The 21,225-nt window shown below is 41.0% G+C and overlaps 1 protein-coding gene across 1 annotated transcript in view; it reads left to right on the forward strand.

Moving 5' to 3' along the window:
• Positions 1–413: 413 nt before the first annotated feature.
• Positions 414–21,225, forward strand: part of LOC132830699 (polycomb complex protein BMI-1-like) — a 28,085-nt gene continuing 7,273 nt past the window's right edge. Inside the window, exons 1-7 of the mRNA XM_060848514.1 lie at positions 414–510; positions 10,561–10,689; positions 16,010–16,106; positions 16,619–16,674; positions 16,782–16,832; positions 17,435–17,543; positions 19,187–19,229. Of these exons, the coding sequence (XP_060704497.1) occupies positions 10,578–10,689; positions 16,010–16,106; positions 16,619–16,674; positions 16,782–16,832; positions 17,435–17,543; positions 19,187–19,229 (468 nt within the window). The 5' untranslated portion in view covers positions 414–510; positions 10,561–10,577. The remainder of the gene's footprint in view (positions 511–10,560; positions 10,690–16,009; positions 16,107–16,618; positions 16,675–16,781; positions 16,833–17,434; positions 17,544–19,186; positions 19,230–21,225) is intronic.

Here is a 21,225-nt window from a genome sequence, read left to right on the forward strand (position 1 = left end):
CTATGTCTTTCTCTGTCTCCCTGTCTCAGTCTTCCCCTCCTTTGTGGTTGTCTGTGTTTACACCTCGCCATCTCTCCCAACCAGAATGTCTCTCCCTCTATCTGTGTGTGTGTGTGTGTGTGTGAGGTGTGTTCTGTCTCTCTCTCTTCCCTCTCTCTGTCTATGTTTGTGTGTGTGTGTGTCTCTCTCTCTCTGTCTGTGCGCCCTCCCAGCCTTTCCCTTCCCGGTCTCTGTGTCTCCCTCTGTGTGGGGTGTGTGTAACGTCCCTCTGTTTGTGTGTGTGTGTGTGTGTTTGTGTGTGTGTGTCTGTCTGACTCTGTCTTTCTTTCAGTCAGTATTTCTGCCTCTGGACACCCTGAAGGAATGAACCCACGTGACCAAACGGGGCGGTCGATCAGGAGCTGAAAAAAAAAGCCATTTTGTGTGAGGAGCCTGTAGTAACAGCTCCAACCAAACACTGTTTCTTCGCTCGATTACTCGCACCCGAGACGGCGGGGGCCCGAAGACCAGGTAGGGACCGCTTTAAAAAATATTCTACTTTGCGACCGGCCTGGGGGACTGGGCTGGAGCTCCGGCAGCTGTCGACATTTGAACGAAATTAGTACTGCGAGCTCGGTTGACATCCTTATTGCTGTTTCTATTTCAAGATGGCGGCTTGCCTTGAATTCATTTCTACTGAACTGCTACTTTTCATTGTTGCTGCTAGACTGTCTCCGTTGATCCGGTGCTCATTGGGACACGGGGTTCTGGTCCTGAGCTCGGGTGTTCCCTTCGCCCGCTGCCCGGGTTCCTGAGAGAGTACTCGGAGCCCTCAATTGTTGCAGAATTGGAGTTGGGTCTCTCTCTGTCTGTCTCTCTCTCTCTCACACACACACACACACCGAGTGCATGTCTGCTGCCTCTCTCTCTCTCTCTCTCTGCCTTTTTCATACTGACGCTGGGCCACTTTCCCCACTCTTTCAACGCCGAATTAAGTTCGAAATCGTTGCTTGCATCGAGGCGAGCCTCAATCCCCCGGTACCGCTGGAAAACTCAGAGTTCCAGCTTGTAGTCTTTGCTGCCTCTGAACTCTGGTTCGCTCTCGCAACGCCGGGGAGAGCTTTCCAAAAGACGGTGCGCCCGTCTCCGCCAACCTCGTGCGGTCAGAAGGTAGGCACCACCCCAGCATTGGCCCTGATTTCAGTCTCCTCCCCGGGTGTCAGCGGGATGATTTTATAGAATCGGAAAGTGCACAGTGTGCGGATGGTCTCCGTCAGGATCCCGTGTCGATCTGACCGAGCCCGGGCGTTTTACGAACTTATTTCGCCCAGCGAAATATTTTCTGGAATACTCATGAGTCGGGAGGGCACTGGCCCCCGCTCTACAAATTGGAGCCGCCACCGCAGCTGCAGTGAATTCAGTCTCTCGCAGCTTTCATAGAGATAGCCGGGTCAAGGGGGAAAGGTAGTGTGGGGAGACACTAGTCTCATTTATCCCTTATTTTTATTTGTGATGTGAAGGACTCAGGAGGGCTTCTGTTTAGCACAAATCAGAGCAGAACAAGGAGCCTTGTGTCGGGGTTTCAAGGACGTTAGAACGAAACTAAATTGAATCGCGCTTTTTTTTGAAAAAAATATAATGCGTGTTGTGTGTTTTGGACTGATGGCTTTTATTTTTTTCCCCACGATCTAAATGTTTTAAACACTCGAAACCTTTCCGAGGTTTGCACCCTGTTCAAAGGGTTTGGACTTTTAAAGCTTAATGCTGGAGTTAGTGTGAAAATGTGTAGATAGAATTGAATTATTAGAATTGTACAAGACGGTAATTAATCTGGGAGACGGTGTGAAATTGAATTTTAATCTGCTTGTAGTTTACAGTTTGTGAAGTTAATGCCACGCTTTGTAATGGTCACCGATGGTAGTACAGGTCATTTTGGAGTTTCCTCGGCGTTTGTATTTTTAAAAAATATTTTGAACAAGATACCTAGTTTCGGCAGTGACAGTTCTTCTACAGTCTGTGTGTAACAACAGCGGATAATTATAATTAAAGGCTGGGAGTTGGGAGTGAAGTGACGATCAAAAACGGTGAATATTGTCTGGGAGGGGGAGGTGGGGCTGGGTTGGGGATTTGGTGTGTCTGAGCAGACCTTTTATTTTTTTTAAAATGTATTTTTCCAGAAAGAGCGAGAGAGAGAGAGAGAGAGCTGCACGGGTTAGAGATGGAGTCAATGGGTTGAAGTGTTGATACCTTGTTACTAAAAACATGCGCTTTTTCAGTACTTCCAAAGGTGGTCACCCAGTCCCCTCTCAATCCTCGCGCCCCTGCCCCAGGGCACCCAATACAGGAATCGCTCCTTGACGATTTAAGGTGAGCCGAGAGAGAGGTCGACTCGGTCCAAGTTAGGATAATTGTTTATTAACCCAAGGCAGAGGGGAGGAACATAACTCAGACCGAACTCGTCCATAACGTGTTTAGAACCCCCTGACGGCATTGCTCTGTCGACCAGTGTAAGGCAAAAGTTGCTGGTATTTTCCACACGCTGCCTACCCATGATGATGCGAACTGATATTATGTGTGAGGAACGAGTTAATGATGTGTACGCGTTTTGGAGGAAGTTACCGGCTGGTCTACATTTTCACGACCTAGCTGGTCCCGGTATCTCCCATTAGTGAAAGTCATGTGATCTTAGGTCTTTTTTTTAAAAGCAAAAAAACTTGACAAAAATCACGTGTGTGTGGTGTCTACTATATCCGGCTTCCCGTCGCTGCAGCTCTGGTCGCCAGACTGCTGTTAACTGACCGATAGATTCTGTGGGTCAATTCGACCGGGGAGCAGCTTCACATCAAACATTGGGATCCCGGGTTCTTGAAACGGCCGATGGCGAGTGTGGGATCGATACCGTTGACTGAAATCTTGCCTTGCTCAGGGGTCTGTCCGAAAGCAACCCGTTTTATTTACGGTGAATGAAAATACGGGAATGTAGCCGATTTGAGATGCAGCCATCCCGCATCTCGGAGAGTTATTGGTTAACAGTGTCATGTGTAGGTAACGGATTCCTGATCAATAGAATTCCCTATTCCCCAACCGTCACCGGGATGACACTTCATAATTTGCGCCTCTTGGTCTCAGTGATTGTCAGCAACACACACATCGCTCATGTGTTGTCAAATTAACAAAAACCGAAATTGCTGGAGAAACTCAGCAGTCTGGCAGCATCAGTGGAGAGAGGAAATAGAGTTGTGTCCAGTGATCCTTCTTCAAAAGTTCGCTTTATTACATTGTAAACCTGTTCTGTGAACTTCGACCTGGCTACTTACAAAATTTACTTTTTAAAGAGTCACTCTCTGGTTTTCCCCTCGCCAGTGTCCTTCCAACAAAACCAGCCTCTCCTGAGTCCGTGGGCGGTGACAAGAGCGGCTGGTTTTGTGAAATGGAATGAGCGCTAGATTACATTTTGCTGTCGAAATGAAATCGCACGTCGACCAGTCCAAAGCAACTTTCTGACATATTCGGCAACCCGTACATTTGGCAACACAAATTATTCTGCAAAGTGGCCGTTGGATTAGATAGGACTTTGCATCGTTCGGGCCTTAAAACATCCTCTTTCAAAATTCCAAGAGTTATAATCAGTTGATCCCTTGTCATCTTGTATTACACATAGTGATAGAGTCGGTTTTATTCTCATGATTTCTGCTTTCTTCAAAGACATAATGAACTTGTTTATGGACAGATACAATCACAATAAGATATGAACAAACATTTAGCTGGTAGTTTTGGAAGTGGGCTTGGAAGTGACAACCGGACTGAGGAACCGCAGCTTTAATTTATTGCGACTCCCACCATCCCACCAAGCCTGCTGCAATTCAAAACGATGGCCTGCCCTTGCTCTGAAAAGCAAGTTCACGGGTCATAGGGGACGAGGAATGAAACGTAGGGGGATCCCCCAACTGCACTGGAAACATTGGAGAGAGCCCAAACAGCTTTAGATCCTGAGGGACCGATTTTAGAACCCCATAGTTAACACTTTCAACTGAAATTTGTAATATTGACCCGAGTTGAATTTATTTAAGACGGGTTATGTAATAAATCATTTGTAACAAGACAGATTGTTTAAAAGTCCCAATCTATTTCACGACCAGGATCGCCTTCATCATAAGGCCACACGGTTTACTTGGGGAAATTTAGATGCTGAGTTTCAGGAGCTGACAGGATTTGTCTCTGTGTGGCCTTATCGATAAGGGATGCACACATTGCACACTCCCACAACAACTCGTTGCTACAACAACCACCAGTGCCATCTACATTTAAAAATTAGAGACTCAGACAATCAAGCATTAATTTAGGGAACAAAACCTTTACTTAGGAAGCGTCAGATAGAGGCCGGCATTGTTGCTTCTGCGCTTGTAATAACCTTGACATACTGTTGCATTTTTAATGTGCAGATTTAAGTGGAGTTACCGTGGAGAGAAAGGCCAACTCGTTTGTGCTCTGAGAGGGGCTGGATTTAAACCAGTTTACTGAGAACTGAACGGACGCCTTGGAGAGAGATTCTCAAAGTTTGGCTTTTAGCAAAGTTGTAGTTGCTGTGAGCACACCTTAAGGCAAAGAATCTCAGGTAGTTTTAAAGAGACAGCCGTATTCAGTTTACCTGTACAATTTGTTTTCAAGCTATTTAGTAGACGTGAGGTTTTTTTTTCGCTGTGATAATCTAAGCCCCAATGATCAGGAAAGCCAAGCTGATTCCTTGTTGTTTGTAGTTGCGGGATAGCATAGGCAATAAATCTAATCCACCGCGAGAGTTAAGTAATGTTTTGACTCTGACAGGAACACTCCGGTGAAGCGCTGTGACCTCCAACCTTTGAGTGTCCCACTGCTGGCCAAAGACCGAGTAGCGAATAATTAGTGAGGTCCTTTTTTTTGAAAGGTGGAGACAGAGTGTGACGGTGGGGAGAACTATGATGAAGGGAGGGTCACGTGTAATGTAATTTGCATCCGCTAAGACTCTGTCTGTAATCCCAGGAGAGTTTTTCTGTTTAGTAACTTCATCAGATAAACGAGTGCCTTTAAAATAAACGTGCAATGCTTGTCAATTACTTCCATTCGGCGGGATTTATCAACAAATAATATTGGATTTGTTTATTTCTGGTCTCCGTCACCGGCTGTTTATTCTAACTTCTGGGTCATACTTTTTTGCAACTAACATTTTTGGGGGGTGCGGTTTGGGAGATGACTTCCAGGTCGACATGTCATCCTCGCTTTCCCCATCCCCAGTCAGAAATGCAATGCTGGTTGTTACAATAATTTCCCAGAGAAATGGAGTGTTAATGGGACTTGATACAAGCACTGTTTCTTTCACCCAATCACAAAATTGATTTAACTAGCGCCCAGAATACAGGTTAAAAAGCAGGATGCACCTCGCCCGACACTCCTGTCTTGGTACCGATCAATGCAGCAGCCCAGTCAGTTGGTGGGTGTGTTGAACTGTCTGTCAGCCTTCAGTTGCAATAAAAGATATTTCAACGTAATCCTGTCACGTGGTCGACCAAGGGCGTCATCTGCAGATCATATACATACAAGCACACACACACTCACTCAAGTAAACACTCAAATTCACACACACACACCGATACGGCTGACTCAAGTGCACATGTTCACTGATGCCCACACTCTCAAGTACATGCGCAAAACCATATACTCAACCGAAATAAACACACGCAAATTCACACATACTCACTCAACTACCTGCATTCAAAATACACGCACAAATTTAAACACAGTCTGATATATACATGCACATACACGTACCCATACACACAGTCAAATACATACTCAAATGTATATATTCACACGCACTCACGAAAATGTACACGTTCAAACACACACATTCAACAGGCACATACTGTCATACCCAAATACGTATGTATTCAAATTCTCTTTAACGCACTCAGTCAAACGCTCACTAAAACACACACACAAACACATATAGACAATTTGCACAGCCACATGCAGCTAAACACATGCACTCAAGTACACTCAAGTACACAAATATATACAACACACAGACACGTGCAATGGTGCTGGAAAAACATATCAGGTCAGGCAGCATCCGTGGAGCAGGAGAATCGACGTTTCGGACATAAGTCCTTCATCAAGAAGGAATGAAGGGCTTGTGCCCGAAACGTCAACTCTCCTGCTCCTCTGATGCTGCCTGACCTGCTGTGCTTTTCCAGCACTGCACTCTCGACTCTGATCTCCAGCATCTGCAGTCCTCACTTTCTTCCAGCTAAACAGACACTCACAAACACTCAAACACATGCAGATAACACCCGGGCACAGGCCCACACAGCTAAACACAGACACTCACATATACTCAAATACATATAGGCAATACACACAGACACTTGCACCTAAAACACAGTCACTCACATATACTCAAACACAAATAGACAATACACACAGACACATGCACCTAAACACAGCCACTCACACATACTCAAACACAGACAATACACAGACACATGCATCTAAACACAGCCACTCACACATACTCAAATACAAATAGACAATACACACAGACACGTGCATCTAAATACAACCACTCACATATACTCGAATACATATAGGCAATACACACAGACACATGCACCTAAAACACAGTCACTCACACATACTCAAACACACACAATTAACACAGACACATGCACCTAAACACAACCACTCACACAAACTCAGACACATATAGACAATAAACACAGACATATGCAGCTAGACACACTCATATACTCAAACACATATAGACAATATTGTACACACAGACATATACAGCTAAACGCAGACACTCACACATACTCAAACACATATAGACAATACATACAGACACACACAGAGATAACCACGGGTATTAGGAAGCTGGTGATCCTTTCAACTAATTTGCATTGTGAGTCCACTTTGTGTCGATTTCCGAAAGAACTAATTTGAATATCAGGTACAGCTGGGTGGGTTTCTTCACTTCTGGTAAGATGGGTTTGTTTTCATTTTTTTTGCGGAGGGGGAGGGGAGGGATCTTACGAAGTGTAAAGACGGTCGCTATAGTAACCAGAAGTGGATACTATAGCCGCTATCCACGTCATAACACGTACAAGCCGATGTAATGTGTCTGTGGTTGTTGTTAAATTGGAAAGTCTACTGGCTGAGCGCTTGTTTATCGTCATTTTTTTTCATATACTTTTTGTTTCGCGAGGCAGTGTCAGTCGCCGGCCGCGGGGGTGTGATGCTGCATTTTCAAACGGATATTAACTTTCTCCAGCATCGATTTAAGCGACCGCGTATGTGTCCCAATACTCTACAGAATGAATTGCGTGTTAACTGTTCATCGGACCATTTATCTGATTTTGTACGGATCAATGCCTATGAAAACGTGTGTGTGCCTGTGTGTTTGCCTGTGTTGGTGGATGGGGGGAGATGGAGAGAGGGAGAAGGACGAGAGAGCGAGAGAATGGTTTCCCAGTTAAAAGCAGTGAGTGAAAGCTGAGAGGGGTCGAGAGATTGTAGGTTAAACATTCGGTGTCAGCAGTCTGCTGATAGGACGCGTGCCTGCTTTGCAGAAGCGGCAACAAACCAGGCGTACAAAGGGATTGGGAATATTCCCGAGAATACGCCAAAGAGTATGGCGTTGACAGTGTACCGTTTGTTTAGCGAGAGGCCGTACGCTTGTGATTTACGGACAGGTAACCGGAAAATGGGGGTGCAGTGGGATTGAATGTAGCAACCCGCGTCTATTCACACGCCAGCTGAGCCTTCCCTTCTTATCGAAATGTCCACCCTCGCTGTCGGAATTGGGTTTCTTTCCCACCTCAAAAGGACGTGCGTACCCTGCAAATCTAGACTTGTCTTGAGTATGATGTGGGTAATGCCCTCTGGCACAGTGTCGCTCCCGGTAAAGGCCGCTGAGTTCTGCAAACCCGGAAAGTTAACCTTGCTCGATTGAAAACCTACCGGGATAGAATGGATTGACAGATGTCGCCTTACAGCGTCTCCAGTTGTGTTTTTTTTTAAAGATACGTTTGTGTGCTTCGTCGATATGTTCCACGCAGCATGTACCAGATTTCTTTCAGAAATGATTCACTGGCGCAGGTCCCTGTAATGGTTCATTACAAATTAAGTGAGCACAGAATGTGGTACATCCCTCACTTGCTTTCAAAAAGCTATGACTCTCAGGGCCCCACTCTTTCCATTCTCTAAATGGCTTCGCACTCATATACTGTCTGCGTGTGATATATGACGAACACTCTAATTCAACTATAAACTAGATTAATGAATATTTATAGCCTGTATGGACCGACTGTGAATTTCAAGCTTTTTATCCTCTCCATTTTCCCTCCCCATAAAGTTTCAGAATTGACCATTTAAAATATGCGTAGTTGAATAAGGGAAACTATCTCTTAAAAGTTTAGACTCCAAAAAATGTAACATCGCCTCTTCCTTTCACGTCTCGGTAATTCAATGGCGAGTTTGTATCAGGACCTCAGTTGCAGTGAGCGCTCGATATTTCTGACGGCGATCGATCTTTGCGATAATCGATGTCAATCGTTGAGCGGGAGTCTCCAAAAAGGGGAGCTGATGGTGTCCTCTTAGCTGTATGTTCCATCTGTGGCTTTCACCCGGGTCTGACAACAGGGCCACGGGGAAGATGTAGTAGACGCGAATGGAGCCCGTTTCCCCGCTGATGATTGCATCAGACGAGGGTTTACCACGGTGACCAACGCTGGCGCTACTCTCTGGTGCTATGTATATTGAAGTAATTTGGATTAACAGCCATCGGTGATAGGTGTGCGTTTGGACTGGACGCGCAAGTCACATGCTATATATTTGAATCAGTGCCCAAGTCATGTCCATAGTTGTTTTCTTAATTTATATTGAAAATCACCCAACCTCCAACTTCACTCCCGTCCCCAAAACATACCGTCAGCTCATGTATCAAGGATAGGCGTCACATGTGGGGATCCCTACTGCACTATTCATCTGTCATACAATCATTGTTTTCCTTTTTTTTGAGGGATGGTTAGAAGGTACACTGTTAGGCCACTTGCACAGTTGATTATAAGTCTTCAGACTAATATTGTTTTATTTTCTCCCAGCAAGCTCAACTTTTCAAAGTAGCCAGGGCTCCTATTTGTGTGATGAAGTATTTGAGAAACGTGCGTTAAGTATAGGATTGGCTACACACATAGCTGTTTATTTCCACCCTTTAAAACAGTTGCTTAGTAACCGCGTCTACATATAGGGAGGCATTTAAGGTAAAGCTGGCGTGTACAATACTATGTGGTAAGCGAATAATGCAGAAAAATGTATCTCTCATTTGATGCATGGTTTAAGATTAGGACCTCATGTATCCATAGTGAAGTCATATTTCCGAAGTAGACGTGCTTTTGCTCCCAGATGCTCAATTAGGGAGTCGCAAACATTGAAGAAACCAATTTTCTCTCTCAAGTCTTTAAGAAAAACAACCAACAAATGTCAATACATGTTTGCGAAATGCTAGTTACTCAACACGATCCTTCATAACCACGACATTTTCCAAAATCGAAATGTTTGCCCAGTGATCAGCTCCACATTAAATCGTATTGGGGAAGGATTAATACTGTTCATCAGACGTGGGAATTGTGTCAGTAGGTTCTGAATGGATTTGCTTGCACTTCCACTGAACAGAATGACAAGAGTAATTCTTCCGCCCCGTCCCAGGTTTCTAGGCAATTGAATAGATTCGAACATTTTCTGTTGGAAAATAACAAGCTGCCCTTCAATGTTAGTGTATCAAGATAGCCTCCTCATGTCACTGCTGTAATACTGAAAGCTTTAACTTTTCACAATTAACTTTGCCAATCTCCTGCCAAGCCCAATGGTTAAAAATGAGTAGGTTAGCACAGTAACGCCCTTCCTCCACCGTAGCTTCTTCTCGCGATTTTTTTGTCATTTCTACTTACTGTTACGTTTTCTGATTAGATTAGCAGTGGGGTGCCTCACATCACATTATCCCAGCTTCCAGCTATTAGCATTTGTAATAATGCGGGGTTCCCAGTTCATTACTAAATGATTCAAATAGTCTTTGTATAAAAGTTGCAGCACCAGTATTGACGTTATTGTCTCTTCTGGCAGTTTTAAGGTCCAGTATGTTTAATTAGTTAGAGATGAGTCATTGTGACAATGCATAAACCACGGGTTATGTATTTCTAGCGTTGTTACTCCCCCTGTTTTGGGACTTTCACTTATTCTTGGGCCTTCCCTGGAGTTTCTCCTCCACAGATAGTGCAATCCGGATTCTTTATGTAATTCATGGCATACAATTTAAAGTCCTTCTTAATTATGTTTCCTAAATAAGCCCTGGTACTCTACTCAAAAACGTTGGAAATTTGGACATTGTGATAATGGAAAAATGACTAATAAAGTTAAATTGTTGCTATAAGGTCCTACTTCATGTGCCTTACTTCTTTTTTAAAATGATGTTCTTTGGAACACCTCAGCAAGTTTTATACAGGATCTGCAACACCCTTAACCATGAATAATCTTCTGTTAACATTGCAGAGTCTATTGCAGCTAAAATGCACAGAACCACTCGGATCAAAATCACAGAACTCAACCCTCACCTGATGTGTGCGCTGTGCGGGGGATATTTCATAGACGCCACAACCATCATTGAATGTCTACACTCATGTGAGTTTATTTTAATCATGCTTAATGTAAGCTCTTAATGCTTAATCCTAACGCTTGCCCATCACTGCCTTTCAGCAGCCTACAGGTGAGATGAATTATGGACATTAGGGGAGCAGTATCTGACAGTTGGTTGCTGCCAACTGTCAGATACTGCTCTGCCAACTGCTGCTGACAGTTTTGCTGCCATATATTTCATCAGCTGTGTGAATTCTATCGGTAATCGGGTTTGGTTTCATTGTAAATATGTAAGATTTTTACTTATCTTTTTGGTTTTCACTTGTTAAAGGTACCCAACCCTGAATAGCCCAGTTTCACTAAAGGCCATTTCCTGTCACACGAGGCGCTTTCACTTCACCTGCCTCCCCCGTGATGATCAATATGTGCCTTTGTTTGTGGCGGAGCTTAACCCTCATCAATGCTAACCCCAGATGGAACCCAGAGAGTATTGTGTTAGCGCACTTCACCTCATCACGAGGTACAGCTAACTCTAACAGAGTCGCAAGTGAAATCAGGTGTTAAACTACCCAGATACCCGTTTAGCACGCTTTTAACTTTAACTTTTGGTCCTCTCAAACTCGCTCCAGCGTTCATGAATCGCACGAGTACCTTTGATTGTAATATAATACGCACCTCGGCGGGACGAAGGCTGTAACCCAATCTGACGGTTCATGTGACGTCTCTGAACAGCTGGAGCTTTTGTTCAGCTTGTTGCTGAGGTCATAGTAATCTCTTCATTATGTTAAAGCCCCTACCCAACAAGGTAACTAGGAGCTTTTCACTATCTGCCTGTTCCCACGTAGCTAATGTATGAGTTAGACAAGACACAAAATAATTAGTAAAATGTTGTTTTCAATCATGGGTAATTTACTGCAATTTCATTATAGCTTTTTAATCAAACAAATTTATTAAAAATTATTTCAGCATGACGGTTACAATACTACTGGGATTATAACTTATTTTAGCTGCTTGCATAAATATACTCCAGACAATTACTATTTTTGAAACATAAATTATTCTATTAATTATTATAGGGAAATTACAGATAACTTACATGTTACTTGTAATAATTATGATAATCCTTTCTGATTGTAAGGTTTCACCCGTATAATTTCAATTCATTCTATTGCAAAAAAATTGAACACATTGCTTATTTGCTAAATTATTTTATTTCATTTCAACCCTATTTGCAATGAATCAGGAGCAGACTAATTATTATAAATAAATACTTGAGCAATCAATTAGAATTAGTTATTGACACATTTAACTAACAATGTTAAGACATACAACATATATCAGAAAGGGGACATAAAACAATATTATTGTTGCTAAAGGCCTTGTACAATACAGTTCAGAAAAGAATTAAGATTAAAAATGATTTCATCAAATTACTTAATTGAAAGCATTGACCATTTTGAAAGTGCAGGATTTTGAATGTTTGTTATTTTGTATCTATCCTTGTGATGTTATTCACAAAAAAAAGATAAAGTCTTTTGGATAGGTACATGAAAAGGAAGGGTTTGGAGGGATATAGACAAAAAGCTGGCAAGTGGGACTAGATTAATTTGGGTTATCTGATTGGTATGGATGAGTTGGACTGAAGGATTTGTTTCCATGCTGTATGGCACAATGACTCTATGAGATGTCAGCATCTGTGATTGCATTAATGCTTCAAAACCATTCTAGACAATATATGTATGTTGCAATCATCTATTATTCTCAACACAATTAATTTGACTACAATTACCAGGGAGTAAAAAACTCCAGCTATTCATTAATAAACCACTCAGTCCCTTGCTTGAATTGTAGCTTTATAAACAATGGTACAAATGCAATAATTTCTACATGAAACAAATACTGACTTTGTGTCTCTTCCAATTGCCTTTGTCATTCAGATTAACTTTTCTCAAAAAAAAGTGCAGATATCTATAGCCTTAATTCTGTGTAAAAAAAACTTGACCCTAAAGTAAATTGCAAGTTTGTAATAACTCCAAGAAGTTATCCATTAAATACGTTAAAAAAAATGAAAGCATGTTGAGGTTATATCCCTGATAACACTTCCACTTGTATTCTGTCCAGTACGTAGATCATCTGAACCCTTTAATCAAATAAATGTCTCACAATATCATCTGTGCATTTTTCTGTTTGTAATCAATCAACATTTAGTTATTTTTATTTGCATTCATCACTAAAACTGTTTATAAAGCTCTTCAGGACATCAAAAAGATTTTACATGGGGCTACATATGTGAAAACTAATATCTTTCTTCCTTTTCTTCTTATAATACTCTATAAATGCATATTTGCAATTAACTACCATTCAATAAAATTTATATTTATCTAAACAAAGCACATTATTGTCCTGAAATTGTTTCAAAACAAAAAAATATTATGTAACACTGATTGAAAATTATATCTAACCAGGAAGAAAACATAGAGATGTATTCTTTGTCTCAACTCTCTTGTCTTTTCAATTTGCTCATTAAATTGGAGGAGTTTTTGCTTGAAAATAAAACTTAATTTTTTCCATGGATTATAAAGATTCCAAATTATTTTGTATATATGTCAGCATCAGACTAGATGTTGACATCATTTAAGTGAAAAGAACTGTACAATGAGGCTGTGGACTGTAACCAATCTTATTCAGTCTGTTCACAAGACAAATATTTAATGAATTAGTTGCTCTTCAGGGAAATATTGAAGGCCAGACCATAACAAACACTGCAAGAACATTACTTGCTAAATTAGAAAAGTCCTTTGTTTTTATTCATTTCTGGAATGTGGTGTTGCTGACTGGCCAGCATGTCTTGCCTGTCCCTAATTGCCCTTATGGAGATGGTGGTGAGCTGCCTTCTTGAGTCATCACAGTCCATTTGATGTCGGTTGCCCAAAATGGTATTAAGAAAGGAGTTCCAGTATTTGGACCCAACAAAATATCTTTGATCAAGCAAAATTTGTAAGTTTGCTATTGGATTGAATGTGACCATGAAAAAAAAAGAACATGGCAGTCAGAAGAAATATGTAAGGGAAATAAATTATGGAGAAAATGGAAGTAGATGCTGTTGCATTGAAACTAGTAGACAATTTGTTTATTCAGAACAATTGGTGGCAGACAGGATGCTGAAGTCAGATAGGGCTAGAAGAAATAAATTTGTCAAAATGAAGGCTATGTTAACAAAAAGAAAATTCAAAACTTATTACAAGGGGGAATAAACTTCAGGATGCTGCATTTTATCAATTGTTCTGTATGGCACAGAAACATAGGCAATAAATAAAGGTCAGTAGAAGAAAATAGGGACCGTTGAAATATGGATGTTAAAATGTATGCTAAGAATTCCACTTGAAGTTGCAAAAGCAAGATATACTCCAAACAGTGATGTCCAGAGAAAAGAATGTCAGTATTTCAACCATTTGATCAGAGCTGAAAAGCTACAGGAAACCCTCCGGGAGAACAAAGAGATGGCAGCAGAAAGAGGGGTTGACTGAGACATAGTTGGATGATTGATGTCACAGAACTGTTCCAGAGGAGCTAGAATGAGTATGGCACAAACTATGACAAACTATGCAGCAGATCCTCTGGTAAGAGTATATATCAAAATTCCCTTAATCAATTTGCTAATCATTTGTACTCTGATACCTGCAATGTCTATTTCTGAATCACAGATGGTTCATGTTGATATGCTTCTAAGTTTGGCCGAGCAAGACCTTTATAATGACTGTGAAGAACATTCTTAAAAACAATTGACTTCACAAACAAATTAATCTGGGATTAACTTGTGAAAAGTTGACATTTTGTACCATCGTTACATGGAAGGTTAACAGAAACTGTAGTATGTTGTGAAGCAATAACTGGTTAAATGATTGAGGTGATGCTTTAACTGTGACAGCAAAATTGGAAGACTTTATCCATGATTGTGAAAGCTAGAATGTGCTAGTGCCTCTGTGAACAATGCAGAGTTGCAGCACTTTCCCGTGGGGTTATTGTGAATGCAATCATTCACTACACAATTATTTAGTTTTGTAGAAATGTTACTGAGATTGATTTTACTTATGGTTTGGGGGAGTATTGCTGTTTCATTGTAATATCCTAATGTAAACAGGTCTATCAAACTTTATACCTGCAGTTATACACCAGCCTCAGCAACAGCTGTGTGTGTTTGTCTGAAGAGTAGGCCTAGAAAAACTGAAACTTAATGGCATGCATAAATCCCTGGAAATAGGCTACTCGGTGTAAGCCAATAAAAGGAAAGCTAAGGGCCACTTGATACAGTGACCTTCCCATTTGAAAGCGCTTATATTTTGAGTATTAAAAGACTTGATAGGAATTGGAGTTAGGAGTTGTCTCCACAAAAAGCTATGGATCAGTTGGAAACTTCAAAGCTGGAATTGACAGGAGTTTTGTCCAGTAAAGGTGGCAACAGTTAGAGTGGGATAAATAGACTGGCTAGGTTGTTGAGCAGGTGGGATACTAATCTCACTGTCTGGGTGTGAGGTGGAGGATTCGACAGGCGCTACTTGTTGCTATATGCTTAAAGATTTTTTAAAGAAACCAGAAATGGTCCCAATATGAACTCAACATATCTGTCACTGTAAGTGGTCACATGCACCAAGGTGCTGTGAAATATCACCCCAAATGCCACCTGATGAAGGAGCAGCACTCTGAAAGCCAGTGCTTCCAATTAAACCTGTTGGACTATTACCTGGTGTTGTGTGATTTTTAACTTTGTACACCCCAGTCTAACATTGGCATCTCCAAATCACTCCAATTAACTCATTGTTTGAGTTAGATCTGCCTGTCTCTTCAGAGGTTTGTTTCTACAGACTTCAAACTGTTCATGGGAACTCTGTAAGATCCTCCAGTGCTTGAGGGCAAATCAGGGAAGATGAGGCATCCAGAAGTGAAATGCAAGGAACAGCTTAAGTTGTGACTGTAACTGTCCCAATTAATCCATCACCTACATCCTGAAGTACCATCCTGAGAGAGATCCATCCCTGGTGCTATCACAACCATTCATATTAAGTCAGCTGAAGCAATTGAATAGACTGCCAATCTGAGGTAGAGCCGCTTTCCAATCCAAACCAAAACAAGCAGCATTAATGCATCTCAAATGTATTTCTATTGCCCAGATATTCGTAAACTTAATATCAGGCTTTAGATTGCAATTATTCAGAAATGATATTTAAAACCGAGATGTTGTAAACCCGGTTCTCTGACATTTCTGCAAACTGATTGGAAAGGTTTGAAGTTATGTTCGTCTACTTGCTATTGTCAAAGTGTACATCTAATAATTAACTTTTTTCCCCCTTTTTTTAAACCCTGGCAGTTTGTAAAACTTGTATCGTTCGCTACTTGGAGACCAACAAATACTGTCCGATATGTGACGTACAGGTTCACAAAACTAGACCCCTCCTTAGCATCAGGTGAGTTGTGTTGTCACCTCTTCTGTAACTTATGATTGTGAATATCAGTCTTATGGGCCTTTTTACTTTCCAAAGAATTAGATGTGTATTAGCCAAACTTCACCAACACCACTTCTTCACTTAGCTCCAGGAAAACCTCTAACATTTGAACCCTGCCGAGTTATGTCCCTCTTTCTGCCTATTAGTAGAGCTGGACTTTTCCCTTTAAGAACTGGCAACAAAGTGAGGAAAGTCATAGCTTGACTTGGAATAATAACATAAACGGCACTAAAGGGAACCGGACTCACATAGTGTATGTATGAGCTGTTGTTTGCACGTTCATCCTCATAAGGTAGTACTCATTCCTCGTTTGGTAACAATGTAATCTCTCTCAAGCCACGTACGCGATTAACTGGATTATCGGGGCCTTTTCTGACACGTGCATCTTCATATTTGTTAGAGATGGTTAAATGTTTGGCGCAACTTGAGTGCCGTCCGTGTACTTTCAACCATTGTCCTCCCCTCTGTTCCAGGGCCGATAAAACGTTACAAGACATAGTTTATAAATTAGTTCCGGGGCTTTTTAAAGGTAGGCAACTATTCTTCACATTTTGCCTTGTTTTCTAAACATTAAAATAGAGCACTTACACACATTTTGGATCAGAACGCGTTATGTTGCTTTTATTTCTCTTGCAGATGAGATGAAGAGGCGGAGAGACTTCTATGCAGCCCATCCCTCCGCAGATGGTAAGTGTTAATGTGAAAATAGGAGATTAAGGTCGCTTGTAAATTTGAGACTATCTTGGGAACAAAGCCTTCTTATTTCACCAACAAACTTTGCCTCCCTTAACTCAATGCTACATGATCAACTTCATCCTAATGTCAGAATCACACATCAGAAATCATCTACTTACAATTCAGAAACACTAGAGGCTTACCCTACCTTTACACGGTTCTATGAGACTCCGATATTAATTATTGCGGTTACATGAAGTCATTTTCTATTCAATCTGCCTCCAAACAGTACATTTATTTTGTCCCGAGGGCTGTGCAGTCAACATAATAGATTAAAAAAAAGTCTAGGTTACTTTCCAGAAACCGAATGGACCAAAGAGGCTACAAAGGGTTCAATAAACAGGCGAATTCTAAATGGCTATTGTGGAGAGCAGGAATTACAATCACGGGGAAACCGAGAAGGTATCCTCTGGTCATTCGATCGCCAGCATCTATAGACGTGACATTCCATAAGCTCGGGATCAACTAATTGAAGGGTTCTGAGCTCTCCATCTTCAAACCATCAATTCAAGGATATAATTGAATGCATCTACTTTTCCTCTCTCCCTAAACAGTCACAAATGGTTCAAACGAAGATCGCGGGGAAGTCACAGAAGAGGAGAAGAGAATTATTACAGATGACGAAATAATTAGTTTGTCTTTAGAGTTTTACGAGGGCAACAAGTAAGTTGAATCGTCTTTGGCAACACAACGATTAATTTGAACCGTTCTCAAGTATTATCTTCGAGATTGACAGCAGTATTGATATCAATTGCATTTCACTGTAATTTACAGAAATAAAAGCGCATTTATCTATTTGAATTAACCTGTCACTGACACCCTTTAACAAGTAAGTAAGGACTGCTAGAGCATTGGACATAGTGCACACTTCTATGTACGATCGAGTACAAATACAAATTCTGAAATGAAAACAAAGCATGCTAATGTTGTGAGACATAAAATTAAAGATACCCATTCCGCTTTTATATATATATATATATATATATATATATATAAAATCTGCCTAGGTCATCAGATACCCTGAAATCCATTAGTATCAACCAGCTTGGCGATTTTCCTTGTCTAAAATAGAAAGGCAGGCGTCTGTGAGCAGCTGTCTTCCATTATGTTGCATTGGCGGGAACTACAAGTCTCTTTCAGACAATAATTGGTCTACCGTGCAATTATGACATTTTGCTAATGCAATATAATTGAAACTGCATCACCTCGCATTAGGTGTACCGTTTGTATAAGAACTTCTGTCGCTATAAGGGGGTAATCACTGTTAGTTACCATGTCCAGAACGGCATGAATTTGCATTCAACAAGATCCTACAATCAGCAACGAGACAATGACCAGTCGTTCTTGTCGTGTCCGTAACATTTGGTGAGGGATTAATATTGGGCAATTTATCGGGGAGAACTCCTCTATCCTTGTTCCATCTGTGCCGCTTTTACCTAAACACCAGTCGATGCATGTTCACAAACCCAACTGTTACTAACTGATCCTACATTTGATGTAGATTAATGGTAAAATATTTAGTAACCATACGACCATCTTAACATCAATGCAAAGCCACTTTACATGTACATTATTTCATTAATTTTAATGTAGGGAATCACTGAATTTGGTAGAACTGTCGGACTTGCATGTTCATCCATGTTGGTCAGTATATTCCTGTACAAATTGTATATTTAATGACACCATGTTCTATTTATTTGTTCACCGCTAAACTGCCCAAGGACAGTTTCCCGCTGAGAGTTTTCCATTTTATGACTTTCAACTTAATTTATCAGAAAGCTTATTGAAAGCAGGGTATTAGAGATTAAATAGTACGAGCAAGAGTAATTGGATTTCTATCCAAATTCATGCAAATTCCGTCTATTCTGCATTGTGTTTATGACGAGCCGAAATTCTATAGAGTTATAAGAACACGCCAGTTACTATTTTAGGAGACAGTCATTGTAATTGGACAATATGTGACTCTGTAAACCATTTTAAAAATTACACAACACCAGGACCTGTTGGACTATAACCTGGTGTTGTGTGATTTTTAACTTTATCTACCCCAGACCAACACCCGCATCTCCACATCTGTAAATCATGAGGAAGTTATCGAGCTCTCACGTTCAGTCAATAAAGAATTAAACATCGGAATGAAAGTTAATGACTATTCGACCTTGCAATTAATTAAATAAAAATTGTGTTTATTGTGTGTTTTTCAACAGCTCAAAGGGTTTTACAGACAATGGAGTATTTCTGAAAATCTAGGAATTGTTTTGTTAAAAACACGTTTAATCGAACCTTTTCAATTTATATTGTTCCAGATCAGAAAAGAAAGAGGTGCCGCAGACTGAAGATACAGATAAGGTAATTTATTGTTTAAATTGTAAAGTTAAATTGTGAAAACTAAACGTACTGGAAATAAGGCAGTATCTGTGGAGACAGAGAGCTACGACTCTAGATGAATTAAATTGTTTTCAGCAAATTCTCCGGTAGTCTACAGGGTTGATCACTGATATTAGCAGAGAGTCAACGTTTATATTTTTATTTATTCAGATTTATTCGTCTGAACTGAATGTAGCAAATCTCCTTTTCACCGTTCTGTTTTCTTCAGAGTACTCGTCGATTCAATAAACAGAATATTTCCGGAGTGTCTAAAATATTCGGTAAACTCAATTCCTTTTGGCGTCGTGTTAGAGTAGAAAACTGCTACAGTGGCTGAGGTTTCAAGTATTAGGTCAGAAAGCCAGGATCAACATGATAGCATCTTACAGCGTGGACAGAGCCGTTCGGCCCATCGAAGCCGTGTCAACGCTTTGAAAGCGCTAGCCAATTAGTCAGCATTGTTCGCTATAGCTTGGGTATTTCCCCACCCCATTCATTTAAATGTTTCATATCATTGATTTGTAGTTGCTTTTAAGAAATTAAGGGAAATTAGGGACATCCCACGAGAGACCCTATCTGCCAGAGGAATTGACGGAGGCTGGTATTGTTACAACATTTAAAAGGCGTCTAAATGGGTATATGAATAGGAAGGGTTTAGAGGGATGTGGGCCAAATGCTGGCAAATGGAGCTATGTTAGTTTAGGATATCTGGTCGGCATGGTCGAGTTTGACCAAAGGGTCTGTTTCTGTGTTGTATATCTCTATGACTCCATGACTGTAGGGCAAACAAAATGCTTATAAAGTATCTTTCTTAATACAGTTGATCTGTAAATGCTGACATAGTATACAGTATTAGAAGTTTTGGGTTAGACCTATTTAGGAGTTTGATTGTCCACCTCCAACTGTTTAGTGTATGATTTAAACAGATATGAAGAACACTCGGAGATACATGAAACAAAAGAGGCTGCTTCAGGACAGAGCAAAGCTTCCTTAATGAAAGTATTGGCTACATGTAGATTAAGAGGCTGCTAATATGCTAACGACTTTTTGCAAAAAAAACTAGAGTCTTTTTGGGGGTCATTTTATGGGTTGGAGTCGCAAAATGCTTGTGGTCATCGGTGTAGCTGTAGTTAAATCGATTATTGGCCTCCAAGGTAAAATAAATGACTGCAGATGCTGGAAACCAGATTCTGGATTAGTGGTGCTGGAAAAGCACAGCAGTTCAGGCAGCATCCAAGGAGCAGCAAAATCGACGTTTTGAGCAAAAGCCCTTCATCAGGAATTTATTAGCCTCCAATCCTCGCTCTGTTCAACTAAAGGTCCTGTCGCATTTGAAGTTGATGCATCTTACGTTCTCTTCCAATCTTTGGAGCTTCCTGATCATAACTGGGCAGCGAAGTTCTGGATATCCTCTACCTGTACAAGTAGGAGTAAGAGTAGGCCATCTGGCTTCTTGAACCCGCTCCGATATTCAATAAGATCAGGGCTGATCTTTTCATGGACTCAGCTCCACGTACCCGCCCGTTCACCATAACCCCCGATTCCTTTACTGTTCAAAATTCTATCTATCTTTGTGGTAAAAACATTCAACGAGCCAGCCTGAACTGCTCTACTGGACAGGGAATTCCACGCAGTCACAACCCTTTGGGTGAAGAACTCAGTGCTAAATCTGCTCCCCTTATAGTGAGGCTGTGCCCGCTAGTTCTAGTTTCACCCGTTAGTTGAAACAATCTCCCTGCTTCTATCTTATCTATTCCTCCCCCTATATGGAAGTACAATTGTCTGTACAAATTTACCGATTAGATGGATCCAGACAGTTCCACATATTAACATTACGTGGCCGTGCCTGTGCAAGGCAGTGGTCATATCCCAAAGCTAAACATTAACCACTATGTTCTTTGGTGAAAAAAAAACTCGAGTGGTTACAGTACAGAAGGAGGCCTTTTGGCCCACTGAGTTTGTACAGGCTTTTGTAAGT

Source organism: Hemiscyllium ocellatum, chromosome 32 (assembly GCF_020745735.1).
Source record: "Hemiscyllium ocellatum isolate sHemOce1 chromosome 32, sHemOce1.pat.X.cur, whole genome shotgun sequence".
In the NCBI taxonomy this organism is placed as follows: Eukaryota; Metazoa; Chordata; class Chondrichthyes; order Orectolobiformes; family Hemiscylliidae; genus Hemiscyllium; species Hemiscyllium ocellatum.